The 25111-nt window shown below is 41.6% G+C and overlaps 1 protein-coding gene and 1 long non-coding RNA gene across 6 annotated transcripts in view; one reads left to right on the top strand and one right to left on the bottom strand.

The window, feature by feature from the left end:
* The window catches only part of LOC137221461 (uncharacterized), a 63290-nt gene extending 59781 nt beyond the window's left edge, over positions 1–3509 (bottom strand). For both annotated transcript variants that reach the window (XR_010942013.1, XR_010942015.1), the window contains exon 1: positions 3331–3509. This is a non-coding gene — a long non-coding RNA (uncharacterized lncRNA). The remainder of the gene's footprint in view (positions 1–3330) is intronic.
* Positions 3510–3536: 27 nt separating this feature from the next.
* LOC137221430 (acyl-coenzyme A thioesterase 6-like) lies at positions 3537–8802 on the top strand. Of its 4 annotated transcripts, XM_067731109.1 has the most exons (4): positions 3689–4147; positions 5364–5464; positions 6118–6320; positions 8146–8802. In XM_067731109.1, exons 3-4 carry the CDS (start codon positions 6303–6305, stop codon positions 8749–8751), a joined length of 624 nt encoding a protein of 207 aa, XP_067587210.1. In that variant the 5' UTR covers positions 3689–4147; positions 5364–5464; positions 6118–6302; the 3' UTR covers positions 8752–8802. The 4 variants fall into 4 exon arrangements, with proteins under 4 accessions (XP_067587218.1, XP_067587202.1, XP_067587210.1 ...); XM_067731117.1 differs by lacking the exon at positions 5364–5464 and having other exon boundaries at positions 3537–4147; positions 8598–8802; XM_067731101.1 differs by lacking the exon at positions 5364–5464 and having other exon boundaries at positions 3545–4147.
* The last annotated feature ends 16309 nt before the right edge of the window (positions 8803–25111 follow it).

The following is a 25111-nucleotide window of genomic DNA, read 5'->3' as shown; positions in this document are numbered from 1 at the left end:
AGAGAAAAGGAACAGAGAGGAACTACAAAAAGAATGAGAAGACAGTTAACAAAATGGCAAAAAGTGTATAACTACCAATAATTACTTTAAATGTAATGTATATTTGCCAATCAAAAGATATAAGGTGGCTGAATAAAAAACAAGACCCTTCTATATGCTGCCTACAAGTGACTCACTTCAAACACAAAGACACTTACAGATTGATAGTAAAGGGATGTAAAAAGATGCAATGGAAAGGAAAAGAAAGCTGGGGTGGCAATAATTATATCACACAAAAGAGACTTTAAAACAAAGACTGTAACAAAACAAAGAACAGTATATGATAATAAAAGTGTCAATCCAGAGAGAGGACATAACATCTGTAAACATTTATGTACCCATAATAGGAGCACGTTATATATTGGGTTAGCCAAAAAGTTTGTTCGCTTTTTCCCATAAGATGACTCTAGTAGTGCTTAGTCGTCTTTAACTTCATTCGAAACAATTCTGTTAGATCGTATTATGACAGCTGACATATCAGCGTGCATTAAAAAAAAAACTTATCAAAACTGGTGAATTTTTGTGTAGCCATTTTAATATTGAAGATGGAAGAAAAACAACATTTTTAGCATATTATGCTTTATTATTTCAAGAAAGGTAAAAACGCAACTGAAACACACAAAAAAGATTTGTGCAGCGTATGGAGAAGGTGCTATGGCTGACTGAACATGTCAAAAATGGTTTGTCAAGTTTTGTGCTGGAGATTTCTTGCTGGATGATGCTCCACGGTCGGGTAGACCAGTTGAAGTTGATAGCAATCACGTGGAGGCATTAATTGAGAACAATCGACGGTACATTACGAGGGAGATAGCCAACATACTCAAAATACCCAAATCAAGCGCTGAAAATCATTTGCTCCAGCTTGGTTATGTGAATCGCTTTGATGTTTGGGGTCCACATAAATTAAGCGAAAAAAACCTTCTAGACTGTATTTCTTCCCAGGCCGGGGCATGAACCCGCGTGCCCTACATCAGCAGGCAGACTCCCAACCACTGCGCCACCAGGGAAGCCCTGGCTGGGAAGTTCTGATTCATCCGCTGTATTCACCAGATATTGCACCTTCGGAATTCCGTTTATTTCAGTCTTTACAAAATTCTTTTAATGGAAAAAATTTCAATTCCCTGGAAAACTGTAAAAGGCACCTGCAACAGTTCTTTGCTCAAAAAGATAAAAAGTTTTGGGAAGATGGAATCATGAAGTTGCCTGAAAAATGGCAGAAGGTAGTGGAACAAAAGGGTGAATATGTTGTTCAAAAAGGTTTTGGTGAAAATAAAAAATGTGTCTTTTATTTTTACTTAAAAACCGAAGGCACGGGATTTTGGATACAGGATCAGACATAATGCAAATTCCTGGAAACTTCAATCAAATGGGAAAGACTATGTGTTCAAGGATATGGAAGAGCAAGGATCTGACTGAGGTGAGCAGGTTTTACTACCCCTACAAGTTGGACACAGAGGACCAAAGGAATCCTCTAGGGTGGTTTTATCACTCCCTGGTATTTTAACTTTTTATTTGGCAATAATTTTAGAGTTACAAAAACGTTGCAAAAATAGCCCAGCTATACTCTTCATCTTGATTTCCCTTAATGTTAACTTCTTACATAACCATAGTACAAAATTTCAAAATCAGGAAGTTAACATTGATACAACACTATTAACCATGAGATGATTATTGAAATTAAGGTATTGCAATCTTGGAGAAAGAACATACTCAAATGGATAGATACTGGCTGCTAAAAACAGAAACGTGGAGCTCTCTTGGCCTACCAAATGGTAATAGGAAATAGTACCAGGCCCAGGATCATCAGTGAAACCACACCTAGGATACTGGAATAACTGGGAGTCTGTTCCCACCTCCTGCCTCTTTCCCCTTTAACTCTCACTTGGGGTTATCAGAAAAGCAGATGGATCTGGGTGTTGACTGAGAATTACAGAAAACAATGAATTTTGTGTTAACTATGGCTGACATTGTTCCTCTATAGGAAGAGCTTTCTAAATCACCCCTGACTGAAATCCTGTTATTGATTTTACAAGCATTGTTTTCAATCCCAATACGTTTTAAATATCAACAGCAGTTTGCTCTCACTCGGCAGCCAGCGATTTACTTTTACAGTCTTGCCTCCAAGATATTTCAATTCTCTAACATGTGTCATAATCTGTGAAGGTGGGATTTAAACAGGTGTCCTAAACCTAATTCAGATAGTAAAATTACTCATTATTAAAATTACTGCAAAAAAGAAAAAGAAATCCTTTACAGATAAGGAAACTGGATTCAGAAGCTTAATTATGTAACTTGCTAAGAATCACCACGCTATTAAGGAGCAGGATCAGACTGGAACCCAGGAAGTTCTCTCTCCAGAAACATCTCCCTGCTCTGGAAGCCATTGTAGGTATCCTTAGCTCTAGGAAAAAGGCTCAGTAAAGGATTGAGGGTTAAGGGTAGGATTAGGACTATGTTTCCAGTGATCCCTTTAATTACAATCACCTGGGATGCTTTTTAATACTGATAAATCAAATATTTATAAATCGAATGGAATATATATATATATATTTGTGTGTGTGTGTGTGTGTGTGTGGTACGCGGGCCTCTCACTGTTGTGGCCTCTCCCGTTGTGGAGCACAGGCTGCGGACGCGCAGGCTCAGCGGCCATGGCTCACTGGCCCAGCCGCTCCGCCGCTTCGCGGCACGTGGGATCTTCCCGGACCGGGGTACGTACTCGTGTCCCCTGCATTGGCAGGCAGACTCTCAACCACTGCGCCACCAGGGAAGCCCTGGAATATTTATAAATGGAATATTTCCTGCCATATCAATAAACAAAGGATGTCACAGTCATCAACGATTGCAACCCTCCAACGTGAGCCGGTGAGCCCTGAGGAAACTCAGGGCTGAAAAGAATACCTGCCATCTAGCAGCCATCAGACTGCAGCCACTTCCTGCAATGAGCCCTGAGGAAACTGAGGATGTGAAAATACAGGGTACTGGCCCCAGATAGCTGAGGCGCATAGCAAAGGAATGATTTCAGTGAGCCCAGACTCTTGCATCTTCCCATACATAGAAAAGCACTAAATTCCTTAACTTGAGATATCTGGTTTTCTTTAATTAACAATAATCTTTTGACTTCCCGACTACCTTCCCTTGGTTGCAAAACTCATATATCCTGGCTCCTGCCCGCCCCCGCCCCCCCCCCCCCCCGCCTCCTTGGAGCAGTTTCTCAGAGTTATCTGAAATGCTGTTTCCAGGGCTGCAGTCCTCATTTTGCCCCAAATAAACCCCAAATAAAACTTAACTCACAACTCTTCACGCTGTGCATTTTTTTTAAGTCAACAATACTCAAACTTCTTGGAACTGCCCGGTATCTTTCCCAATCCTTTAGCTGTCAGCAATCTTTGTACTTCTATTTCGACACTCTCCATATTGGACCGCAGGATTAATAATTACCATAAAACGCTTATTTTAGCAGATACTCTTCCAGGCAGGCAGTAGTGGACTGCACAAACTCCAGACTTCACAAAGCGGTTTAGCAAGTGTCCCTTCGGCCGCCCAACGGGAGTAAAGCAAACGTTCCAATTGCGACTGCCTCCCAGGGAGGTGGAGAGACGCCAGGCCCTACCCTTGACTCCGCCGGGCCGCCCCTTCTCTGCTGGGATCCAGATGGCGGCAACGGTGACGCTGGAGCCTGCGGGCCGCTGCCGCTGGGACGAGTCCGTGCGCATCGCCGTGCGCGGCCTGGCCCCGGGGCAGCCGGTCACGCTGCGCGCGTCCCTGCGCGACGAGAAGGACGCGCTCTTCCGAGCCCACGCGCGCTACTGCGCCGACGCCCACGGCCAGCTGGACCTCGAGCGCACGCCCGCGCTGGGCGGCAGCTTCACGGGCCTCGAGCCCATGGGGCTCCTCTGGGCTTTAGAGCCCGAGAAGCCCTTGCTGCGGCTGGTGAAGCGGGACGTACAGACGCCCTTCGCCGTGGAGCTGGAGGTGCTCGATGGCCACGACCCGGAAGCCGGAGGGCTCCTGGGCCGGGCGGTGAACGAGCGCGACTTCCTGGCGCCGGGGGTGCGGCGCGAGCCCGTGCGCGTGGGCCGGGTGCGCGCCACGCTCTTCCTGCCGCCAGGTGAGCAGCCCACTTCCCAGGCTGTTGTGGAAAGCCAGGTAGAGTCCTGAGACCCTGGGCGGCCCCTTGCCTGTCTAGGGAACCCCGTGGTTGTGGAACTTCCCTAAATTCGTCCCCAAGCTCCAAAGTCTATCATGAATTCTGGGTGGAAGTTTCTCCTCTAAATTTCAGGACACTTCCTGGAGGTACTGCCATTCCCTCAGCTATATGCTAAAAGTTCATTCAGAGTACTCAAAAAGTGTATTTATGCTGCTATGTGCCAGCCATGCAGCTGTGTCTCAGATACTAATATTAGGCAGTGACTTCTGCTGTTGTGCAGGAGTGATTTGGGCCTTCTTTCACATCAAACTTCAAAGGAAACTAAAACCCAGAGATAGATGCAGTGCCCCATAATACTAAAAAACAAACAAAAAAACTCCCTGAAGGTCCCCTCCCCCGTAATAAACAGTCTGTCAGTGTTTCTCAACCTGGAATGATTCTCTTCCACTCCAGGGGCAATTGGTAATATCTGGAGACATTTTTGATTGTCACAATTGGAGAGGGTGCTGTTGGCATCTAGTGGGTAGGTGCTAAACATCTACAATCCATGGGACAGCCCCACAACAAAGAAATATCTTACTCAAAATGTCTATAGTGCTAAGGTTGAGAAACCCTAGTCTAAGTAAAAACAAGGTGCTTGGTAGGTAAAAGTGGCCTGTAAACAAGACAACTGACCCACCCCTTCCAACCAAATTCCTGACTGAAACCCCTGCTATATATAGAAATGCTGGAGTTGCCACTGCTCACAGAATTCCTAAACTGAATTCTGTGATTATTCTCCAAAACAGGAGGCCCTGCTTTATTCTTACAGCTCTTCAGCAATTCACAGCCTTAACTAGCACTGTCCACTCAACTGTGAACTCCTGGGTCTGGAATTGGCACTTATACATCTCCATATCTCTGTATGCCTAGAGACTTACACAGGGATATAATAAGAGCTCAATAAATCATACTGACTGATTCAATAAGAATCTCCTAAAGACTTTAATTTTTTAAAAAATATTTCAAAAAAAAAAAAATCTTTCACTGCCCAGCTGCGATATTTGAATCAAGTCAGTTGTTAACTATTTTAGTATCTACTCTGTGGCCCATTTAAAATTTATTGTTTTCTGACTCAAAGGATTTTGTAAATAATGCAGAAAAGTTCAATTATTTAACAAATATGTGTTAAATCAAGGACTGTGCTACATACAGTAGCTAGCAAATTCAGACATGGGCCTCACTGTACCTACCGCCTAATAGAGGATACCGGCAACTATACTTGGATCTGTAAGTGTGGTAAGTGCTATGATAGGGGAGGTACAGGCCCAGGGTGCTGGTGGGAACATATCAAAGGCTATGTAATTCAACTCAGCCTTGGAGGGCATCTGGGAAGTCTTCCAGGAAGGGAGCTCTAAACTTAGATTTGAAGACTGATGAGTCAACCAGTTCAGAAATGGTGGAGAGGGGAGGAGAATAGTGTACACCATTTTCAGGGCCAAAGAGAGCACAACACATTTAGGAATGGCGTTCTTTAAGGCTGGAGCAGAGGGTGTAAAGGAGGTGGGGAGTATATTCTAATAATCCCCTGTATATGTAGAGCGCTTTACAGCTGTCAAAGCATTCTCAGTTTTTGGGGGGTTTTTTTTGAGGAAAATTTGGTGGAAAATGTACATTTCATCTTATGTTATTTCTAATTTGGTTTATATTATCGTTGTTGTTTTTTGCAAATATATGAAAAATTACGGAGAAAATAAGGCATTTCCCCCCCTCCCTTCTCCCCAAAGTTTATTAAAAAAAAAAAAGACAAAGTAAAAAGAGTCCTTTTCCACCAAACTCCCACCCACAACCTTCCTTGCTTTAAAAACTTCTCTTTGCTGACTGCCAAAATCTGAAACCCAAGAATGTCTTTTGAGTGTCTAAAACTCCCTATGATTTGTGGTGCTCTCCAGGCACAGGACCATTCCCTGGAATCCTCGATCTTTTTGGAAGTGGTGGTGGCCTTTGTGAATACAGGGCCAGCCTCCTGGCTGGACATGGTTTTGCTGTGCTCGCTCTGGCTTATTTCAGATTTGAAGACCTCCCTAAATATTTGAATAACGTGTGCCTGGAGTACTTTGAAGAAGCTGTGGACTTCATGCTGCAACATCCAAAGGTGGGTTCTGGTGCTCACCTGAATGCAGAGGAGAGGGGGTAGAGCAGACACAGGGCTGGATCCAAAAGCTCTACCAGGACACCCAGGGCTGGAAATATGCCATGAGACACAAAGGCTCCTTCAGAAGTTGTTAGGATTATTATTTTCATTTCTGCCCATCTCTCTCCAATCCCTTAAGACTCAACTGTTTAGTTCCCTTTAGTTCTTGACCAGAATTCAAAGAGCTAGACTAAAAAGTTACTAACCTTAAGTTCTGGTTCTGTATCTACCACCAAGTGGCATTATAATCCTGAATAAGGCAGTTTCCCTTTCTGGAATTCAGTTTTTCTCATTTGTAAGAGTAAGGTAGGGACTTCCCCAGTAGTCCAGTGGTTAAGACTCCGCGCTTCTGCTGCAGGGGATGGGGGTTTGATCCCTGGTTGGGGAACTAAGATCCCGCATGCTGTGCAGCACGACCCCCCCCCCAAAAAAAGATTAATGTAAATGTATAGAGAAAAAAGTGACTGTAAAGAGATTTTTGAGACAATTGGTGACATTTGAATAGGGGTGTGTATTCGATGATATTAAGGAACCATTAATTTTGTTAAGTGTGTTAATGGTATTGTGGTTTTGTAGAGAAAGTTCTTATATGAGACTGGAAAAATTAATTAAAACATTTTGGTATGATTATCAATGGAATACATAGTCTTTGCTACTATCTAGACTTAAAGAAACCCAAACATTCTAATGTTAAGGAGTAAGATGTACTGCAAGGTCTAACTCTGTTAGAATTCAGGGACTGGTCTCAATAGAGCTGCTAAAACCTAGATGATCATGAACTGTGATGACTGGTTTATTTATGGGATATAAGCCCCCAGGAACAAGAAGAGACCAATATATACTATCAGTTTTGCCCTTAGACCTAGGCAAGAGGGGCTTCTGCTCTGGACCTTTTGTTTTAGATGACCACTTTCTGGCCTTCCTTTGGCTGCATCCCTGACCACAGGGTGCGGAGTTTGAGGGGCCAAGGGAATGTGTCTACCTGGAGCCCATGTGCCCCTCACACCATGCCCTTTGGATCTGGAACCCCACAACTATCTTCCAACCAGCTCTGATCCTGCTTCCAAGCCCTATGCCTCTTCTCTGGGTCCATTAATGTGAACACACCTAGGCCTTAAACATATAGGCTAGGGTGTCCAAACGCATGTGTGAGAGGGCCCTTATGGTACATGATGGAGCCAGGCAGGGATGGGAAGAGAAAGAGAGTTGGCCAAGGACCAGGGCCTAGGGCCAGGGGCTGGCACTCCCCCCATACCATGTTCTAGTACAGAACTCCAGGAAGTTCTAAGATATGAAATTTGAACCTGACCTTATAAGTTGTTATGGAGGTATATTTATCAAGGTAGCAGAAAAGAATATATTTTATTTAATTTTCAAATATTTATAACTTTTAAGTATTTAGGTATAGGGTATATGGGCCTCTGTGTGTACTCTTGACCTAGTCACCATAAATGTTAGTGGAGGGCCTGTGTACCAGGAAATTAATTGATTTGTTTGGGACTTCCATGTTAGTCCAGTGGTAAAGATTCCGTGCTCCCAATGGAGGGGACACGGGTTCAATCCCTGGTCAGGGAACTAAGATCCTGCATGCCGTGCCAGCGCAGCCAAAAAAAAAAATTGATTTGCTTATTAGAAGATACGTTTGAACTTTGTGGATTGTTGCATAAGAAAGGAAAGCAAATGACATTTGAGAAAGCTGCCTAGACAATGTAAAATCACAGTTTAAGTTCTCCCTTTATGAATTCTAGACTTGTTCTCTCTCTCTTTCTTTCTCTCTTTTCATCAGGTGAAAGGCCCTAGTATTGGGCTTCTTGGCTTCTCCAAAGGAGGTGACCTGTGTCTCTCAATGGCCTCTTTCTTGAAGGGCATCACAGCTACTGCAGTTATTAATGCCTGTGTGGCCAACACAATAGCTCCTCTGCATTACAAGGATATGATTATTCCTAATCTCAGCAGTGACCCAGGAAAATATAAAATCACTGAGTCAGGCCTTTTGAATTTGGAGGATATTTGGAATGACCCACTGGAGAAACCCAACCACCGAAGTCTTATTCCATTGGAAAAGGCCCAGGGACCCTTCCTGTTTATCGTTGGCATGGATGATCATAGCTGGAAGAGTGAATTCTATGCTCAGATAGCCTCTGAACGGTTACAAGCCCATGGGAAAGACAGACCCCAGATAATCTACTACCCAGGAACTGGCCATTGTATTGATCCGCCTTATTTTCCTCTTTGTAGAGCCTCTGTGCATGCAGTTTTGGACCAACCAGTATTCTATGGAGGTGAGCCAAAGGCTCACTCAAGGGCACAGGTAGATGCCTGGCAGCAAATCCAAACTTTCTTCCATAAACACCTCGATGGTAAAACATCTGTCAAGCCCAGCAAATTGTAACATTGTAATCATAGACCATATACTGTTAATAAAAATCCTAGTCATACAACATGTATTAGGTTTTCCAGAGAACCTAGGAACCTTTTTGTAACAAAGCAACCATCTCAGCTTCATTGTCAGGGCCTACTGGATTCTGAGCCTTAGCAACACTACTCTCTTCACTGCTGGGTCCATCCCTTTCTCCCCTGAACTTTTCCCAGTGTATAGGCTTAACTCTGATGTTATCTGTAGGACCAATCTTAACCTTAAGCAGGAAAAATGTAAGAAGTGCCTGCCCAAGTCTCAACTGCTGGCCTAGATTTGGCCTTCTGTTCTGGTTCTGAGGACTGAGCTTTTGTACTGCTAAGAGTCCCATATACTCTTTGGGTCCTAACTGACCATGTCTGAACCTTGGGAACCTGCGCACTTGAGCCCCTTAAGGAGTGGACTCTGCTTCGTTCTTGTTTCTGAACCCCACTTTGAAGATTGGGGGCATTGACATACTTAGTATCCTAAGCTTTGCTTTTATTTTATGAATGAGGCCCTAGACTTCGATTTCTTCCTTACTGATAAAGTATCCTTTACAAAATTTACAGCCTTCATAAAATAAAATCAAAGCTTAGAAATCAGTTTCTCCCAAAGGCTGTCTTACTAAGAAACATTAAATGATGTAAAGGGTAGTACCCTCAAGGTTGCCTCTACAGTAGATATAAATCCCAGGCTCCATCGCTTACTGTGTGACCTTGGGTAAGTTATTAACCTCTCTAAGCCTCGATTTCCTCATCTATAAAGTGGGGATAATTATAGTGATAAGAATAGAAACTACTTCATTGGGCTGTTGTGATTAAATTAGGTCATCCAAGTAAAGCACGTAACATATTTAAACTCTCAAATATTAGCTCTTATTATTTCAGATGAGGAAATTGAGACCCAGGAGGGTTAAGAAATATATCTGGTTAGGGAGGGTGGGAGGGAGGGAGACGCAAGAGGGAAGAGATATGGGAACATATGTATATGTATAACTGATTCACTTTGTTATAAAGCAGAAACTAACACACCATTGTAAAGTAATTATACCCCAATAAAGATGTTAAAAAAAAAAAAAAAAAGAAATATATCTGGTTGATGAGAGAGCTGGGCCAGTCCAACTCCAAAGTCCATGGCCTTCATTAACCATTTGGCTCTACAGCCTTCCAATCTGAGGAGATAAGCTCAAATAGTGCAGAGCTGACTGGTGAGGATTACTTAGCTGGAAAGTCAAGGATAAGTTAGGGTCCCATAATGGAGGCTCCATAAGCCAAATTGGAGAGTTCAGATTTATGTATTTATTTTGGAAACCACCATTTATTGAGCTCTCCTCACCGCAGAGACCTATTCCAGCAGTCTTTTTGCCACAGGCATCACAGACACAGGGGTGTGACCAGCGCGCCCCCCACTGCCCACTATTTGACCCACCCATGAGAGGGAGATGGAGAGTTTAGGCTTAAAATAAGAAATAAGGAACCATTTTTTAACATACTGATTTTTGTTTTTCAATGACAGTCAGTAATTTTTCCTTGATGCTTAGTGGCCCAAAGAAGTTGAAGCCTAAAAGAAACTTAGTTGGAGACACTTAAAAACAACAACAGCAACAAAAAACAAATCAAGGGCTTCCCTGGTGGCGCAGTGGTTGAGAATCTGCATGCCAATGCAGGGGACACGGGTTCGAGCCCTGGTGTGGGAAGATCCCACATGCCGCGGAGCAACTAGGCCCGTGAGCCACAACTACTGAGCCTGCGTGTCTGGAGCTTGTGCTCCGCAACAGAGGCCGCGACAGTGAGATGCCCGCGCACCACGATGAAGAGTGGCCCCCGCTCGCCGCAACTAAAGAAAGCCCACGCACAGAAATAAAGACCCAACACAGCCAAAAAAAAAAAAAAAGTTGGATCATATATTCAAAAACAAAAAATCAGAAAATATAACCAAATTCAGCCCATTGTTCTGCTTTTGTTTGTACGCCTAATGCCATCAGGATGAGAAAGGCCAATGAACCATTTTGAAAGCAAATATTGATACATGTTTTTGTCAACCACTGATCCTTTAAGAAATATTTGTATAAACCTGTTACAATTTTCAGCAAACTGAAAACCACAAACACTTCTTAATTCTTTCAGAGTATCATGGTTAAGCTATTGTGTACATTCATTTTAAATGGTCTTTGCACACTGGAAAGATAAAAGCTTGTGGGAAGCATTCTGTTTTTTCAGGTGGTACATGCAGAGATGCACAACATCCAATATTTATGGCCACTATAATGATGGATGTGGGCGGCAGAAGTCAAAATTATTTGAGTTAGGGACTTCCCTGGTGGCGCAGTCGTTAAGAATCCGCCTGCCAGTGCAGGAGACACAGGTTCAAGCCCTGGTCCGGGAAGATCCCACATGCCACGGAGCAACTAAGCCCGTGAGCCACAACTACTGAGCCCACATGCTGCAACTACTGAAGCCCGCGTGCCTAGAGCCTGTGCTCCACAACAAGAGAAGCCACTGCGATGAGAAGCCCACACACCGCAACGAAGAGTAGCCCCGCTCGCCGCAACTAGAGAAAGTGCTCGTGAACAACGAAGACCCAACGCAGCCATAAATAAATAAATTTATGTTTTTAAAAAAATTACTTGAGTTGTTTTCTAAAACTGGGAGTCAGCCATGTATTCTCCAAAGACAGAGAGACTTTAAACAAGTACTTTTCAAAAAGACAGGGTTGTTGGTCCAGTAACCATGTGCTTTCAGTGGCAAATATTTTCCATCCATAAATCAGAATACATGATAATTACAATCTTATTTATGGGGTAAGAGGGATAAGATATATATCTGAAAATGAGATTGTTCCAAAGGGAATTCAGGATTACATATCCACACATCTTACTTGACATAGCAGTTTAATAGAATGGTTTTACCTGGGTTAATTAACCTTATTTTACATGTACATTTTAAGATAGAATTCTATACTGGAAAACAAATTTTAAATTACATATATAAGTACATTCTTCATTGTAAAAGATTCAAGTAATACAGATAAAATTTAAAAACCTCTTAACTCATTGCTCAATCGCAGTCTTCTCCCAGAGGTACTTACTGTTACCAACTTGAAGTGTAGCCTTCCAGAACCATTTTGTATACATGGACAGTTTTATTTTGTGAGTTCTATGCCTTTTTCTTTTAAAAAACAAACGAACCATAAATGTCATATAATGTAAGATTTTTCCCTTCATGTAAAAATATACATTTTTAATAATTATGTCAGGCCACAGGACAATATAGATTATTTCCACAGTGTATATACATCTGTACTCTGCCTCATCTGAAACGTTTAAACTTTAATCTCGACAGTCTTTTTTTCTTTTGTAACAGTCTTTATTAATCCAGGCAAAAATAACCTCAAGCAAGAAAAGGGATTTGGCGGGAGCCTAGTACATGGAGCCTCCAACTAAGTTTAGGGAACAGTGTCCCCTGATGGCCAGAGAGGGATTTTAGAGAAGGCGACCGGAGGCATTTTGTCAGAAATCATTAATTTCTCATTCTCGACACGTCGAAGGGTAGGCTAGGTGTAAGCTCCTGCCTCTTCCGGACGGTCCCACTTCGGGATCTCCAAAAGCACAACCGACCCCGGGCCCTCCTAAGTCGCCCCTTTTTGCAGCTCTTTACTGAGTGACGCCCCAGGAACCAGTCCAGGTCCTCTTGAGACCCGGCCTGCTTTTTTCCCGCCGGGCCACGCCCCTCCGGGCCCAGCCCCTCCTGCTGCACTCCGGCCGGCCCCTCCCCTGCTCCCGGCCCCGCCCCGCCTACTGAGCCCAGTTCCCTTTGCGCCAAAGCCACGTCTGTGTGCCTGCGCTCAAAGCCGCACCGCAAAGATTCCCGCACCCAGTGACTGGCGGCTCAGGCCGTGCTCCGAACTCCCGGGACTCCCGTCCAGCTTCGGAAGTCTGTCTCCACATCATCCCTTTCCTCCCAAAAGGCCGCGACCCTGGCCGTCAAGCGCAAGACTGGACTAACCAATAAGCTCCTGGGTATTAAAGTGGAAGGCTTAGGCCCCAGGGAGCGGGGCCCTTTGGGGTTCAGTGATCGAGGCCGCCTCTTCCTCTCGCCTGCCGACAATGAGGCGGACGGCAGTGGGGCGGGAGGTGTTGGACCCGGCCAGGGACCGATCTCCGAGCTCTGGGCGGCGACTTCAGGGGCGTGGAGCCCATGGTGCTCCTGGGGAGCCTAACGCCGGCCGGCTCGGAGGATGCCTCCTCTGCAGGATGCCGAGGGGAGTGATGAAAACCCCCTCAAAGTGGAGGTGACCGTCCACCACGCGCCGTGTCGGCTGGCGGTGCAGCTGAGCCCGGCGCCCGCCTCCGCCCAGGTGCAGCACAGTTCTCTCCGCGCCGAGCTCGGCAGCGAGCTGGCCGCCTGCGCGGCTTCCTGCTGCCCCCTGGTGCGTGAGGCCTTTAATGCAGAGAGCCTTACAGTGGATTTAGGGACTGGACTTAAACTGGCTTGCTTTGCTAGTTAATTTGTCGTCTGAGAATAACGCGAGTGTCTTTTTTTTTTAAAACACATGATATCGTTTATTCTGGAAGCATTTCCCCCTAAAAAGACACAGTATTTTAAAGAAAATTAGCTTTTCATAGGCACTTGTATTTCAATAATCTGGTGAAGTTTTGCATGGTTTTCCATCACATGAGAGTTATTTCTCTGAAGTGCCAATTATGTTATTCAATAAGATACTATTTTTTAAAATTTTATTTATTTTTTTATACAGCAAGTTCTTATTAGTTATCCATTTTATACATATTACTATATATATGTCAGCCCCAATCTCCCAATTCATCACACCACCACCCCCACGCCCACCCCATGCCTCTTTCCCCCCTTGGTGTCATATGTTTGTTCTCTACATCTGTGTCTCAGTTTCTGCCCTGCAAACCGGTTCATCTATACCATTTTTCTAGGTTCCACATATATGCGTTAATATATGATATTTGTTTTTCTCTTTCTGACTTACTTCACTCTGTATGACAGTCTATAGATTCATCCACGTCTCTACAAATGACCCAATTTCGTTCCTTTTTATGGCTGAGTAATATTCCATTGTATATATATACCACATCATCTTTAGCCATTTGTCTGTCGATGGGCATTTAGGTTGCTTCCATGATCCGGCTATTGTAAATAGTGCTGCAATGATCATTGGGGTGCATGTGTCTTTTCGAATTATGGTTTTCTCTGGCTATATGCCCAGTAGTGGTATTGCCGGGTCATAAGGTAATTCTACTTTTAGTTTTTTAAGGAACCTCCATACTGTTCTCCATAGTGGCTGTATCAATTTACATTCACACCAACAGTGCAAGAGGGTTCCCTTTTCTCCACACCCTCTCCAACATTTGTTGTTTGTAGATTTTCTGATGATGCCCATTCTAACTGGTGTGAGGTGATACCTCATTATAGTTTTGATTTGCATTTCTCTAATAATCTGTGATGTTGAGCAGCTTTTCATGTGCTTCTTGGCCATCTGTATGTCTTCTTTGGAAAAATGTCTATTTAGATCTTCTGCCCATTTTTGGATTGGGTTGTTTGTTTTTTTAATATTGAGCTGCATGAGTTGTTTATATATTTTGGAGATTAATCCTTTGTCCATTGATTCGTTTGGAAATATTTTCTCCCATTCTGAGGGTTGTCTTTTCACCTTGTTTGCAGTTTCCTTTGCTTTGCAAAAGCTTTTAAGTTTCATTAGGTCCCATTTGTTTTCCATTACTCTAGGAGGTAGGTCAAAAAAGATCTTGCTGTGATATATGTCAAAGAGTGTTCTTCCTATGTTTTCCTATAAGAGCCTTATAGTGTCCGGTCTTACATTTAGGTCTCTAATCAATTTTGAGTTTATTTTTGTGTATGGTGTTAGAGAGTGTTCTAATTTTATTCTTTTACATGTAGCTGTCCAGTTTTCCCAGCACCACTTATTGAAGAGACTGTCTTTTCTCCATTGTATATCCTTGCCTCCTTTGACATAGATTAGTTGACCATAGGTGCATGGGTTTGTCTTGGGGCTTTCTATCCTGTTCCATTGATCTATATTTCTGTTTTTGTGCCAGTACCATATTGTCTTGATTACTGTAGCTTTGTAGTATAGTCTGAAGTCAGGGACTCTGATTCCTCCAGCTCCATTTTTTTCCCTCAAGACTGCTTTGGCTATTTGGGGCCTTTTATGTCTCCATGCAAATTTTAAGATTTTTTGGTTCTAGTTCTGTAAAAAATGTCATTGGGGGCTTCCCTGGTGGCACAGTGGTTGAGAGTCCACCTGCCGATTCAGGGGACACGGGTTCGTGCCCCGGTCTGGGAAGATCCCACATGCCACGGAGTGGCTGGGCCCGTGAGCCATGACCGCTGAGCCTGTGCGTCCGGAGCCTGTGCTCCGCGACGGGAGAGGCCACAACAGTGAGAGGCCCGCGTACTGCAATAAATAAATAAATAAATAAAATGCTATTGGTAATTTGATAGGGATTGCATTGAATCTGTAGATTGCTTTGGGTAGTATAGTCATTTTCACAATATTGATTCTTCCAATCCAAGAACATGGTATATCTCTCCATCTATTCGTGTCATCTTTAATTTCTTTCATCAGTGTCTTATAGTTTTCTTCATACAGGTCTTTTGTCTCCCTCGGTAGGTTTATTCCTAGGTATTTTATTCTTTTCGTTGCAATGGTAAATAGGAGTGTTTCCTTAATTTCTCTTTCAGATTTTTCATCATTAGTGTATAGGAATGCAAGAGATTTCTGTGCATTAATTTTGTAACCTGCAACTTTACCAAATTCCTTGATTAGCTCTAGTAGTTTTCTGGTGGCATCTTTAGGAGTCTCTATGTATAGTATCACGTCATCTGCAAACAGTGATAGTTTTGCTTCTTCTTTTCCAATTTGTATTCCTTTTATTTCTCTTTCTTCTCTGATTGCTGTGGCTAGGACTTCCAAAACTATGTTGAATGATAGTGGTGAGAGTGGACAACCTTGTCTTGTTCCTGATCTTAGAGGAAATGCTTTCAGTTTTTCACCATTGAGTATGATATTTGCTGTGGGTTTGTCATATATAACCTTTATTATGTTGAGGTAGGTTCCCTCTGTACCCACTTTCTGGAGAGTTTTTATCATAAATGGGTGTTGAATTTTGTCAAAAGCTATTTCTGCATCTATTGAGATGATCATATAGTTTTTATTCTTCAATTTGTTAGTATGGTGTATCACATTGGTTGATTTGTGTATATTGAAGAATCCTTGCATCCCTGGGATAAATCCCACTTGATCATGGTGTATGATCCTTTTGATGTGCTGTTGGATTCTGTTTGCTAGTATTTTGTTGAGGATTTTTGCATCTATGTTCATCAGTGATATTGGTCTGTAATTTTCTTTTTTTGCAGTATTTTTGTCTGGTTTTGGTATCAGGGTGATGGTGGCCTCATAGAATGAGATTGGGAGTGTTCCTTCCTCTGCAATTTTTTGGAAGAGTTTGAGAAGGATTAGCGTTAGCTCTTCTCTAAATGTTTGATAGAATTCACCTGTGAAGCCCTCTGGTCCTGCACTTTTGTTTGTTGGAAGATATTTAATCACAGTTTCAATTTCATTACTTGTGATTGGCCTGTTCATATTTTCTAATTCTTCCTGGTCCAGTCTTGGAAGGTTTTACCTTTCTAAGAATTTGTCCATTTCTTCCAGGTTGTCCATTTTATTGGCATAGAGTTGCTTGTAGTAGTTTCTTAGGATGCTTTGTATTTCTGCTGTGTCTGTTGTAACTTCTCCTTTTTCATTTCTAATTTTATTGATTTGAGTCTTCTCCCTCTTTTTATTGATGAGTCTGGCTAATGGTTTATCAATTTTGTTTATCTTCTCAAAGAACCAGCTTTAGTTTTATTGATCTTTGCTATTGTTTTCTTTGTTTCTATTTCATTTATTTCTGCTCTGATCTTTATGATTTCTTTCCTTCTGCTAACTTTGGGTTTTGTTTGTTCTTCTTTCTCTAGTTCCTTTAGGTGTAAGGTTAGATTGTTTGAGATGTTTCTTGTTTCCTGAGGTTGCTATAAACTTCCCTCTTAGAACTGCTTTTGGTGCATCGTATAGGTTTTTGATCATCGTGTTTTCATTGTCATTTGTCTCTAGGTATTTTTTGATTTCCTCTTTGATTTCTTCAGTGATCACTTCGTTATTAAGTAACATACTGTTTAGCTTCCATGTGTTTGTGTTTTTTATGTTTTTCTTTCCCTGTAATTGATTTCTAATCTCATAGAGTTGTGGTCAGATAAGATGTTCTATATGATTTCAATTTTCTTACTTAAATTTACTGAGGCTTGATTTGTGACCCAAGATGTGATCTATCCTGGAGAATGTTCCGTGTGCACTTGAGAAGAAAGTGTAATCTGCTGTTTTTGGATGGAATGTCCTATAAATATCAATTAAAACTATCTGGTCTATTGTGTCATTTAAAGCTTGTGTTTCCTTATTGATTTTCTGTTTGGATGATCTGTCCATTGGTGTAAGTGAGGTGTTAAAGTCCCCCACTATGATTGTGTTACTGTCGATTTCCTCTTTTATAGCTGTTAGCAGTTGCCTTATGTATTGAGGTGCTCCTGTGTTGGGTGCATATATATTTATAATTGTTATATCTTCTTCTTGGATTGATTCCTTGATCATTATGTAGTATCCTTCCTTGTCTCTTGTAACAGTCTTTATTTTAAAGTCTATTTTATCTGATATGAGTATTGCTACTCCAGCTTTCTTTTCATTTCCATTTGCGTGGAATATCTTTTTCCATCCCCTCACTTTCAGTCTGTATGTGTTCCTAGGTCTGAAGTGGGTCTCTTGTAGACAGTATATATATGGGTCTTGTATTTGTATCCATTCAGCGAGCCTGCCTCTTTTGGTTGGAGCATATAATCCATTAAATGGATTAAATCCATTAAATGTTTAAGGTAATTATCGATATGTAGGTTCCTATGACCATTATCTTAATTGTTTTGGGTTTGTTTTTGTAGGTCCGTTTCTTCTCTTGTGTTTCCCACTTAGAGAAGTTCCTTTAGCATTTGTTGTAGAGCTGGTTTGGTGGTGCTGAATTCTCTTAGCTTTTGCTTGTCTGTAAAGCTTTTGATTTCTCCATCGAATCTGAATGAGATCCTTGATGGGTAGAGTAATCTTGGTTGTAGGTTCTTCCCTTTCATCACTTTAAATATGTCATGCCACTCCCTTCTGGCTTGTAGAGTTTCTGCTGAGAAATCAGCTGTTAACTTATGGGAGTTCTCTTGTATGTTATTTGTCATTTTTCCCTTGCTGCTTTCAACAATTTTTCTTTGTCTTTAATTTTTGCCAATTTGATTACTATGTGTCTTGGTGTGTTCCTCCTCGGGTTATCCTGTATGGGACTCTCTGTACTTCCTGGACTTGGGTGGCTATTTCCTTTCCCATGTTAGGGAAGTTTTTGACTATAATCTCTTTAAATATTTTCATGGGTCCTTTCTCTTTCTCTTCTCCTTCTGGGACCCCTATAATGCGAATGTTGTTGCATTTAATGTTGTCCCAGAGGTCTCTTAGGCTGTCTTCATTTCTTTTCATTCTTTTTTCTTTATTCTGTTCCGCAACAGTGAATTCCATCATTCTGTCTTCCAGGTCACTTATCCGTTCTTCTGCCTCAGTTATTCTGCTATTGATTCCTTCTAGTGTATTTTTCTTTTCAGTTATTGTATTGTTCATCTCTGTTTGCTCTTTAATTCTTCTAGGTCTTTGTTAAACATTTCTTGCATCTTCTCAATCTTTGCCTCCATTCTTTTTCTGAGGTCCTGTATCACCTTCACTGTCATTATTCTGAATTCTTTTTCTAGAAGGTTGCCTATCTCCATTTAGTTCTTTTTCTGGGGTTTTATCTTGTTCCTTCATCTGGTACATAGCCCTCTGCCTTTTCATCTTGTCCATCTTTCTGTGAATGTTGTTTTCCACAGGCTGCAGGCTTGTAGTCCTTCTTGCTTCTGCTGTGTGCCTTCTGGTGGATGAGGCTATTTAAGAGACTTGTGCAAGTTTCCTGATGGGAGCGACTGGTGATGGGTAGAGCTGGCTGTTGCTCTGGTGGGCAGAGCTCAGTAAAACTTTAATCCACTTGACTGTTGATGGGTGGGGCTGGGTTCCCTCCCTGTTGGTTGTTTGGCCTGAGGTGACCCAACACTGGAGCCTACTCTGGCTCTTTGGTGGGGCTAATGGTGGACTCTGGGAGGGCTCACGCCAAGGAGTACTTCCCAGAACTTCTGCTGACAGTGTGCTTGTCCACACGGTGAGACACAGCCACCCCCTGCCTCTGCAGGAGACCCACCAACACTTGCAGGTAGGTCTGGTTCAGTCTCCTATGGGGTCACTGCTCCTTCCCCTTGGTCCCGATGCGTACACTACTTTGTGTGTGCCCTCCAAGAGTGGAGTCTCTGTTTCCCCCAGTCCTGTCGAAGTCCTGCAGTCAAATCCTGCTAGCCTTCAAAGTCTGATTCTCTAGGAATTCCTCCTCCCATTTCCGGACCCCCAGGTTGGGAAGCCTGACATGGGGCTCAGACCCTTCACTCCAGTGGGTGGACTTCTGTGGTATAAGTGTTCTCCAGTTTGTGAGTCACCCACCCAGCAGTTACAGGATTTGATTTTATTGTGATTGCGCCCCTCCTACTGTCTCATTGTGACTTCTCCTTTGTCTTTGGATGTGGGGTATCTTTTTTGGTGAGTTCCAGTGTCTTCCTGTCGATGATTGTTCAGCAGTTAGTTGTGATTCCAGTGCTCTCACAAGAGGGAGTGAGAGCACGTCCTTCTACTCTGCCATCTTGAACCAATCCCACATGAGTGTCTTAATTCCTTTATTTTGTCTCCTAGACATCAGGTGGGACATTCATTCCCCTAAGTGGTGGCCGGGATTTAAATTTGATCTGCTTGCATACCTCTTTTCTGCCAGCTGCCCATCCTAACTCCTAGTGCTGCAGAATCTATTCCTTGAGAGCATATACTTTGCAAATTTGCTCTTACTAAGCCTAAAATTGCTGTACAGTTTCTAGCATTACATGCTTGCTTGCCTACCTCTGCTAGGCAGAGCTTTGTGTTAACTTTTCTCGTTATCAATTCTTGTTAAAAAATGGCGAGAGTAGTGGATACAAACCTTATCTGTCATTGGTATCTGTCCAAGCCCCAAAGTGACTGAAGGCACACTATATATTGCTCACTCTTTTACACTGCCTTCATGTTAAGATAAAGATGACCTTTTTGTTGTTATCTGACGTATTCTAATAACTTGGAGACCTCCACCATGATGAGAAAACTGTTGTGTTGCTCATTTCATAGATCAAAGAACAGCTTCTGTATAATATAAATGAGGAAACCAAGGACCAAAGTGTTTTAACCAAATCACACAGCTAGGTGATGCTGAAATCAGGGTGCAGTCAACTCTTTGAGGTCTAACTCTGACCTTTATAAACACAGGCTGAATGAGTGAATCAATGAGTGAAATAATTGGGTTTTTAAAAGCCCAGTCTGGCTTATCCCCTACTCCCACCCTCAGGATCCTCAGGAACAGCTAACTAATCTTTTATTTATTTTATTTCTTTTCTTTTTTTAGTATTTTGGCTGCGCCCTGCAGCTTGCGGGATCTCAGTTCCCCAACCAGGGATCAAACCCAGGCCACGACAGTGACAGCACTGAATCCTAACCACTTAGGCCACCGGAGAACTCTCTAAGAATCTTTTAAATGAGAGATTTAACATTTTCGTGGCTGGGGTTTGAGTAGGTAAGATTTTTTTGAAATAGCCTATAAGATCCTAGCAAATTTTCATACTGGGGATTAAATTAATGAATTGAAACAAAATAAACAAAATTCTGAGTTATTTTAATGTGATAAGCAGGTTAGTATTTTGAAGCCTATGGTTGGAAAACTCTATTGCCAGAATGATTTGAGGGTCTGTACGTTGTGTCTTTTTCATGGTTTGCTTTAGGCTTTCTGGAACTAATCTTGAATCTAGAAATGCTTGAGATTTATCTAATTTTAAAAAAAGCAGGTCAAGATATGCTGAGATATCTAAATGTTAAGGAAACCACCTTATAAAGATCACTACCTTAATATGTACACCCTAGATTACATTTTGGTAGCTAGATGTGCCTAACGTCTTTCTAGATTTGAGAACTTAGAAATGGCCTCTGGCACAGGAATTTTAGGCCTTTTAGTTTGGTTTCTATCCTCATGTTCTTGCCATTTCTTCTGTACTTATATAGATTTATCTAGCACTTTTAATTGGAATAACACAGAGGTATATATCAGAAAAATACTAGGAGGCAATTGGCTGGGAAATTCCTCTCTTGGAGTGGTGAATGAATAACATAATCTCCAGTAGGGTTTTTTTTAATTAATTTATTTATTTATTTTTGGCTGTGTTGGGCCTTCGTTGCTGCGTGCAGGCTTTTCTCTAGTTGTGGCGAGCGGGGGCTACTCTTCGTTGCGGTGCTCGGGCTTCTCATTGCGGTGGCTTCACTTGTTGAGGAGCACGGGCTCTAGGCACGCGGGCTTCAGTAGTGTGGCTCATGGGCTCTAGAGCACAGGCTCAGTAGTTGTGGTGCATGGGCTTAGTTGCTCCGCAGCATGTGGGATCTTCCCGGACCAGGGCTCGAACCTGTGTCCCCTGCATTGGCAGGCAGATTCTCAACCACTGCACCACCAGGGAAGCCCCAGTAGGGGTGTTAAGAGAGAAATAACAGACCAATGTTAGGGGGGCTATTAGTTTGACATTTTACTACCTTTCCACACATACTGTTCACTTTATATTACACCTTTGTTAGACCTTTAAAATAGTTTAAATCTTGTTTAATTACAGATTTTGGTCACTCTGTTTCTTGTTTGTTGAGAAGTCAAAGGGCCTTTTAAAGCTGGATTTTTTAAAATGAGGTATTATATTTTCATAACTCAAAGTCTGCAGAACTATTTACTTAGATTTACCAGGACTGACACTTCAAACCAAAACACTTTCCATTTCTTTGGTGCTAATTTTCATAATTTTTTCCATTTCCCAGTGATTTTCTCATGGCGGGGGGAGATATAAAACCATTTGTACATTTACAGCTTTAAAATAGTCTATTTATCTATTTCAACCACAACAATAATCCTATTTCAACCAAAACAGATGTTTTCTTTTCCAAGCAGATAGGCAAATATTTAAAAAAGAAAAGAATACATCATACAACTAGACTCTGACTTAGAAAATGTTAGCTGGGTATCATAGTTCATTAAATGTTCTGTCATCTAATCCAAGATTAATCCCCTTTCCTGGTTTACAGGAGATGGTTCTTTTCCTGGTTTGATTGACATGGCTGGTGATGGAGGGTTAAATGAATCTTAAGCGAGTCTCCTGGCTTGTCAAGGATTTGCTGTGTTTTGGTTATGAAGATCTACCTCCAATCATGAAAGATTTAAATTTAGATTACTTTGAGGAGGTAGCTACATTTGTGCAAAGTCACCCAAAGGTGAGTGGAATGGTGGAGAGAAATGTGTTTAAAATGAACTCATTAGGCAAATCAAAACCATCTCACACCTGTCTGAATGGCTGTCATCAAAAAGATAAGAAACAATAAGTGTTGTCGAGAATGTGGAGAAAAGGGAACCCTCAAGCTCTTTTGGTGGGAATGTAAATTGGTACAGCCACTATAGAAAACAGTATATAGGTTCCTTAAAAAACTGAAATAGAACTACCATAGATCCAGCAACTTCACTTCTATATATTTTTCTGAAGAAAATAAAAACACTAATTTGAAAAAATATATGGACAACTAAGTTCATTGCAACACTGTTTACAATAGACAAGATGCAGAAGTGATGTAACTGCCCATCAATAGATGAATGGATAAAGAAGATGTGGTATAAATATACAGTGGAATATTAACTATAAAAAAGAATGAAATTGAGGGACTTCCCTGGTGGTCCAGTGGTTAAGACTCCATGCTCCCAATGCAGGAAGCCCAGGTTTGATCCCTGGTCAGGGACCTCGATCCTGCATACTGTAACTAAGGGTCCACGTGCCGCAGCTAAAAGATCCCACATGCCACAACTAAAGATTCCACAGGCCACAACAAAGATCCCACACGTGGCAAAGATCCCACCTGATGCAACTAAGACCTGGCGCAGTCAAATAAATAAATAAATTTTTTTTTTAAAAAATGAAATTACCATTTTTAACGACATGGATGGACCTAGAGGGTATTATGCTAAATGAAATAAATCAGAGAAAGACAAATACTGTGTGATTTCACTTATACATGGAATCTAAAAAACAAAACAAATGAACAAACATAACAAAACAGAAACACAGTCATAGATACAGAGAACAAATAGGTGGTTGCCAAAAGGAAGAGGTGTTGGGGTAGGAGAGAAATAGATGAGGAAGATTAAAAGGTAAAAACTTCCAGTTGCAAAATAGATGAGTTACAGTTGAGGAATGTACCGTGTGGGGAATATAGTCAATAATTACATCTTTGTATGATGACAGAGCGTAACTAGATTTATCATGATGATCATTTTGAAATGTATGGAAATATTGAATCAGTATGATGTGTAACAGGAACTAACATAGTGTTGTAGGTAAAATATACTTCAAAAACAAACTCATAGAAAAAGAGGTCAGATTTTTGGTTACCAGAGGCAGGGAGTGGGGTGGAAGAGAATTGGATGAAGGTGGTCAATAGGTACAAACTTGCAGTTGTAAGATAAGTAAGTACTAGGGATGTAATGTACAACATGATAAATATAATGAACACTGCTGAATGTTATATATGAAAGTTGTTAAGAGAGAAAATCCTAAGAGTTTTCATTACAGGAAAAAAATTTTTTTGTTTAATTTTGTATCTATATGAGATGATAGATGTTCACTAAACTTATTGTGATAATCATTTCATGATTATGCTGTAAACCTTAAACTTATACAGTGCTGTATGTCAATTATATCTCACTAAAACCGGAAGAAAAAAAAAAGACAGAAACAGGCTCATAGATGCAGAGAACAAACTGGTAGTTGCCAGAGGGGAGAGAGGACAGGTGAAATGAGGGAAGCAGATTAAAAGGTACAAACTTTCAGTTATAAAATAAACAAGTCATGCGGATGTAATGTACAGCATAGGGAAAGTAGTCAATAATATCGTAATAACTCTGTATGGTGATCATTTCATAATATATAAAAATATCAAATCACTGTGTTATATACCCGAAGCTAATATTATATTTCACTTATAATTCAATTTAAACATTCTTAATAAAATAAACTCATTAGGGTTCTGTTTTATATACAGTAGTGTGTATATGTTAATCCCATGCTCCTAATTTATCCCTCTCCCCCTTTCCCCTTTGGTGAACATAAGTTTGTTTTCTACATCTGTGAGTCTATTTGTTTTGTAAATAAGTTCATATGTATCCTTTTTTAGAATTGACATATGTGATATTATATATTTGTCTTTGACTTACTTCATTTAGTATGATAAATAATCTCTACATCCATCCATGTTGCTGAAAATGGCACTATTTCATTCTTTTTATGGCTGAGTAATATTCCATTGTATGTATGTATCACATCTTTATCCATTCTCCTGTCAATGGACATTTACGTTGCTTCCATGTCTTGGCTATTGTAAATAGTGCTGCTATGAACATTGGGGTGCATGTATCTTTTTGATTTAGAGCTTTTGTCTTTTCCAGATATATGCCCAGGAGTGGGATTGCAAGACCATATAGTAACTCTATTTTTGGTTTCTTTAGGAACCTCCATACTGTTCTCCATAGTGGCTGCACCAATTTACATCCCCACCAACAGTATAGGAGGGGTCCCTTTTCTCCAGAGATTTTCTGAATTTGGGGAAATGGTTTCAATAAGATTTTTAACCTTTCTCTTAACTTTCTTTTACCCAGGGCTGCAACAAGAGCAAGTGGACCCAAAGCTGTATTCTCTGGTGAATAGCTTTTTGAATCTACTTTGTCATTTTGCAGGATTTAAAAAAACAAAGGAAAGATCCCAGTTACATAATTCATTTTTCTTGTGTGACTGTTTTTTTTTTTTTTTTTTTTTCGGTAGCAGGGCCTCTCACTGTTGGGGCCTCTCACTGTTGTGGCCTCTCCTGCTGCGGAGCACAGGCTCCGGATGCACAGGCTCCAGATGCACAGGCTCAGAGGCCATGGCTCACGGGCCCAGCCGCTCAGTGGCATGCGGGATCTTCCCGGACTGGGGCACGAGCCCATGTGCCCTGCATCGGCAGGCGGACTCTCAACCACTGCGCCACCAAGGAAGCCCTGGGTGACTGTTTTTAACCTTTGAGTATCTGAAACTCAAAATGTACT

This window comes from Pseudorca crassidens, chromosome 1 (genome assembly GCF_039906515.1).
Source record: "Pseudorca crassidens isolate mPseCra1 chromosome 1, mPseCra1.hap1, whole genome shotgun sequence".
Classification (NCBI taxonomy): Eukaryota; Metazoa; Chordata; class Mammalia; order Artiodactyla; family Delphinidae; genus Pseudorca; species Pseudorca crassidens.
This window is presented reverse-complemented; position numbering and strand designations above follow the sequence as displayed.

What these genes read in the sequence shown, in the direction of transcription:
- LOC137221430 (XM_067731101.1), top strand. Translation starts at nt 3,691, where the DNA reads ATGGCGGCAACGGTGACGCTGGAGCCTGCGGGCCGCTGCCGCTGGGAC. An exon ending in CACGCTCTTCCTGCCGCCAG is followed by an intron (nt 4,148 to 6,117) that starts GTGAGCAGCCCA and finishes GGTGCTCTCCAG; the next exon opens with GCACAGGACCATTCCCTGGA. An exon ending in TCATGCTGCAACATCCAAAG is followed by an intron (nt 6,321 to 8,145) that starts GTGGGTTCTGGT and finishes TCTTTTCATCAG; the next exon opens with GTGAAAGGCCCTAGTATTGG.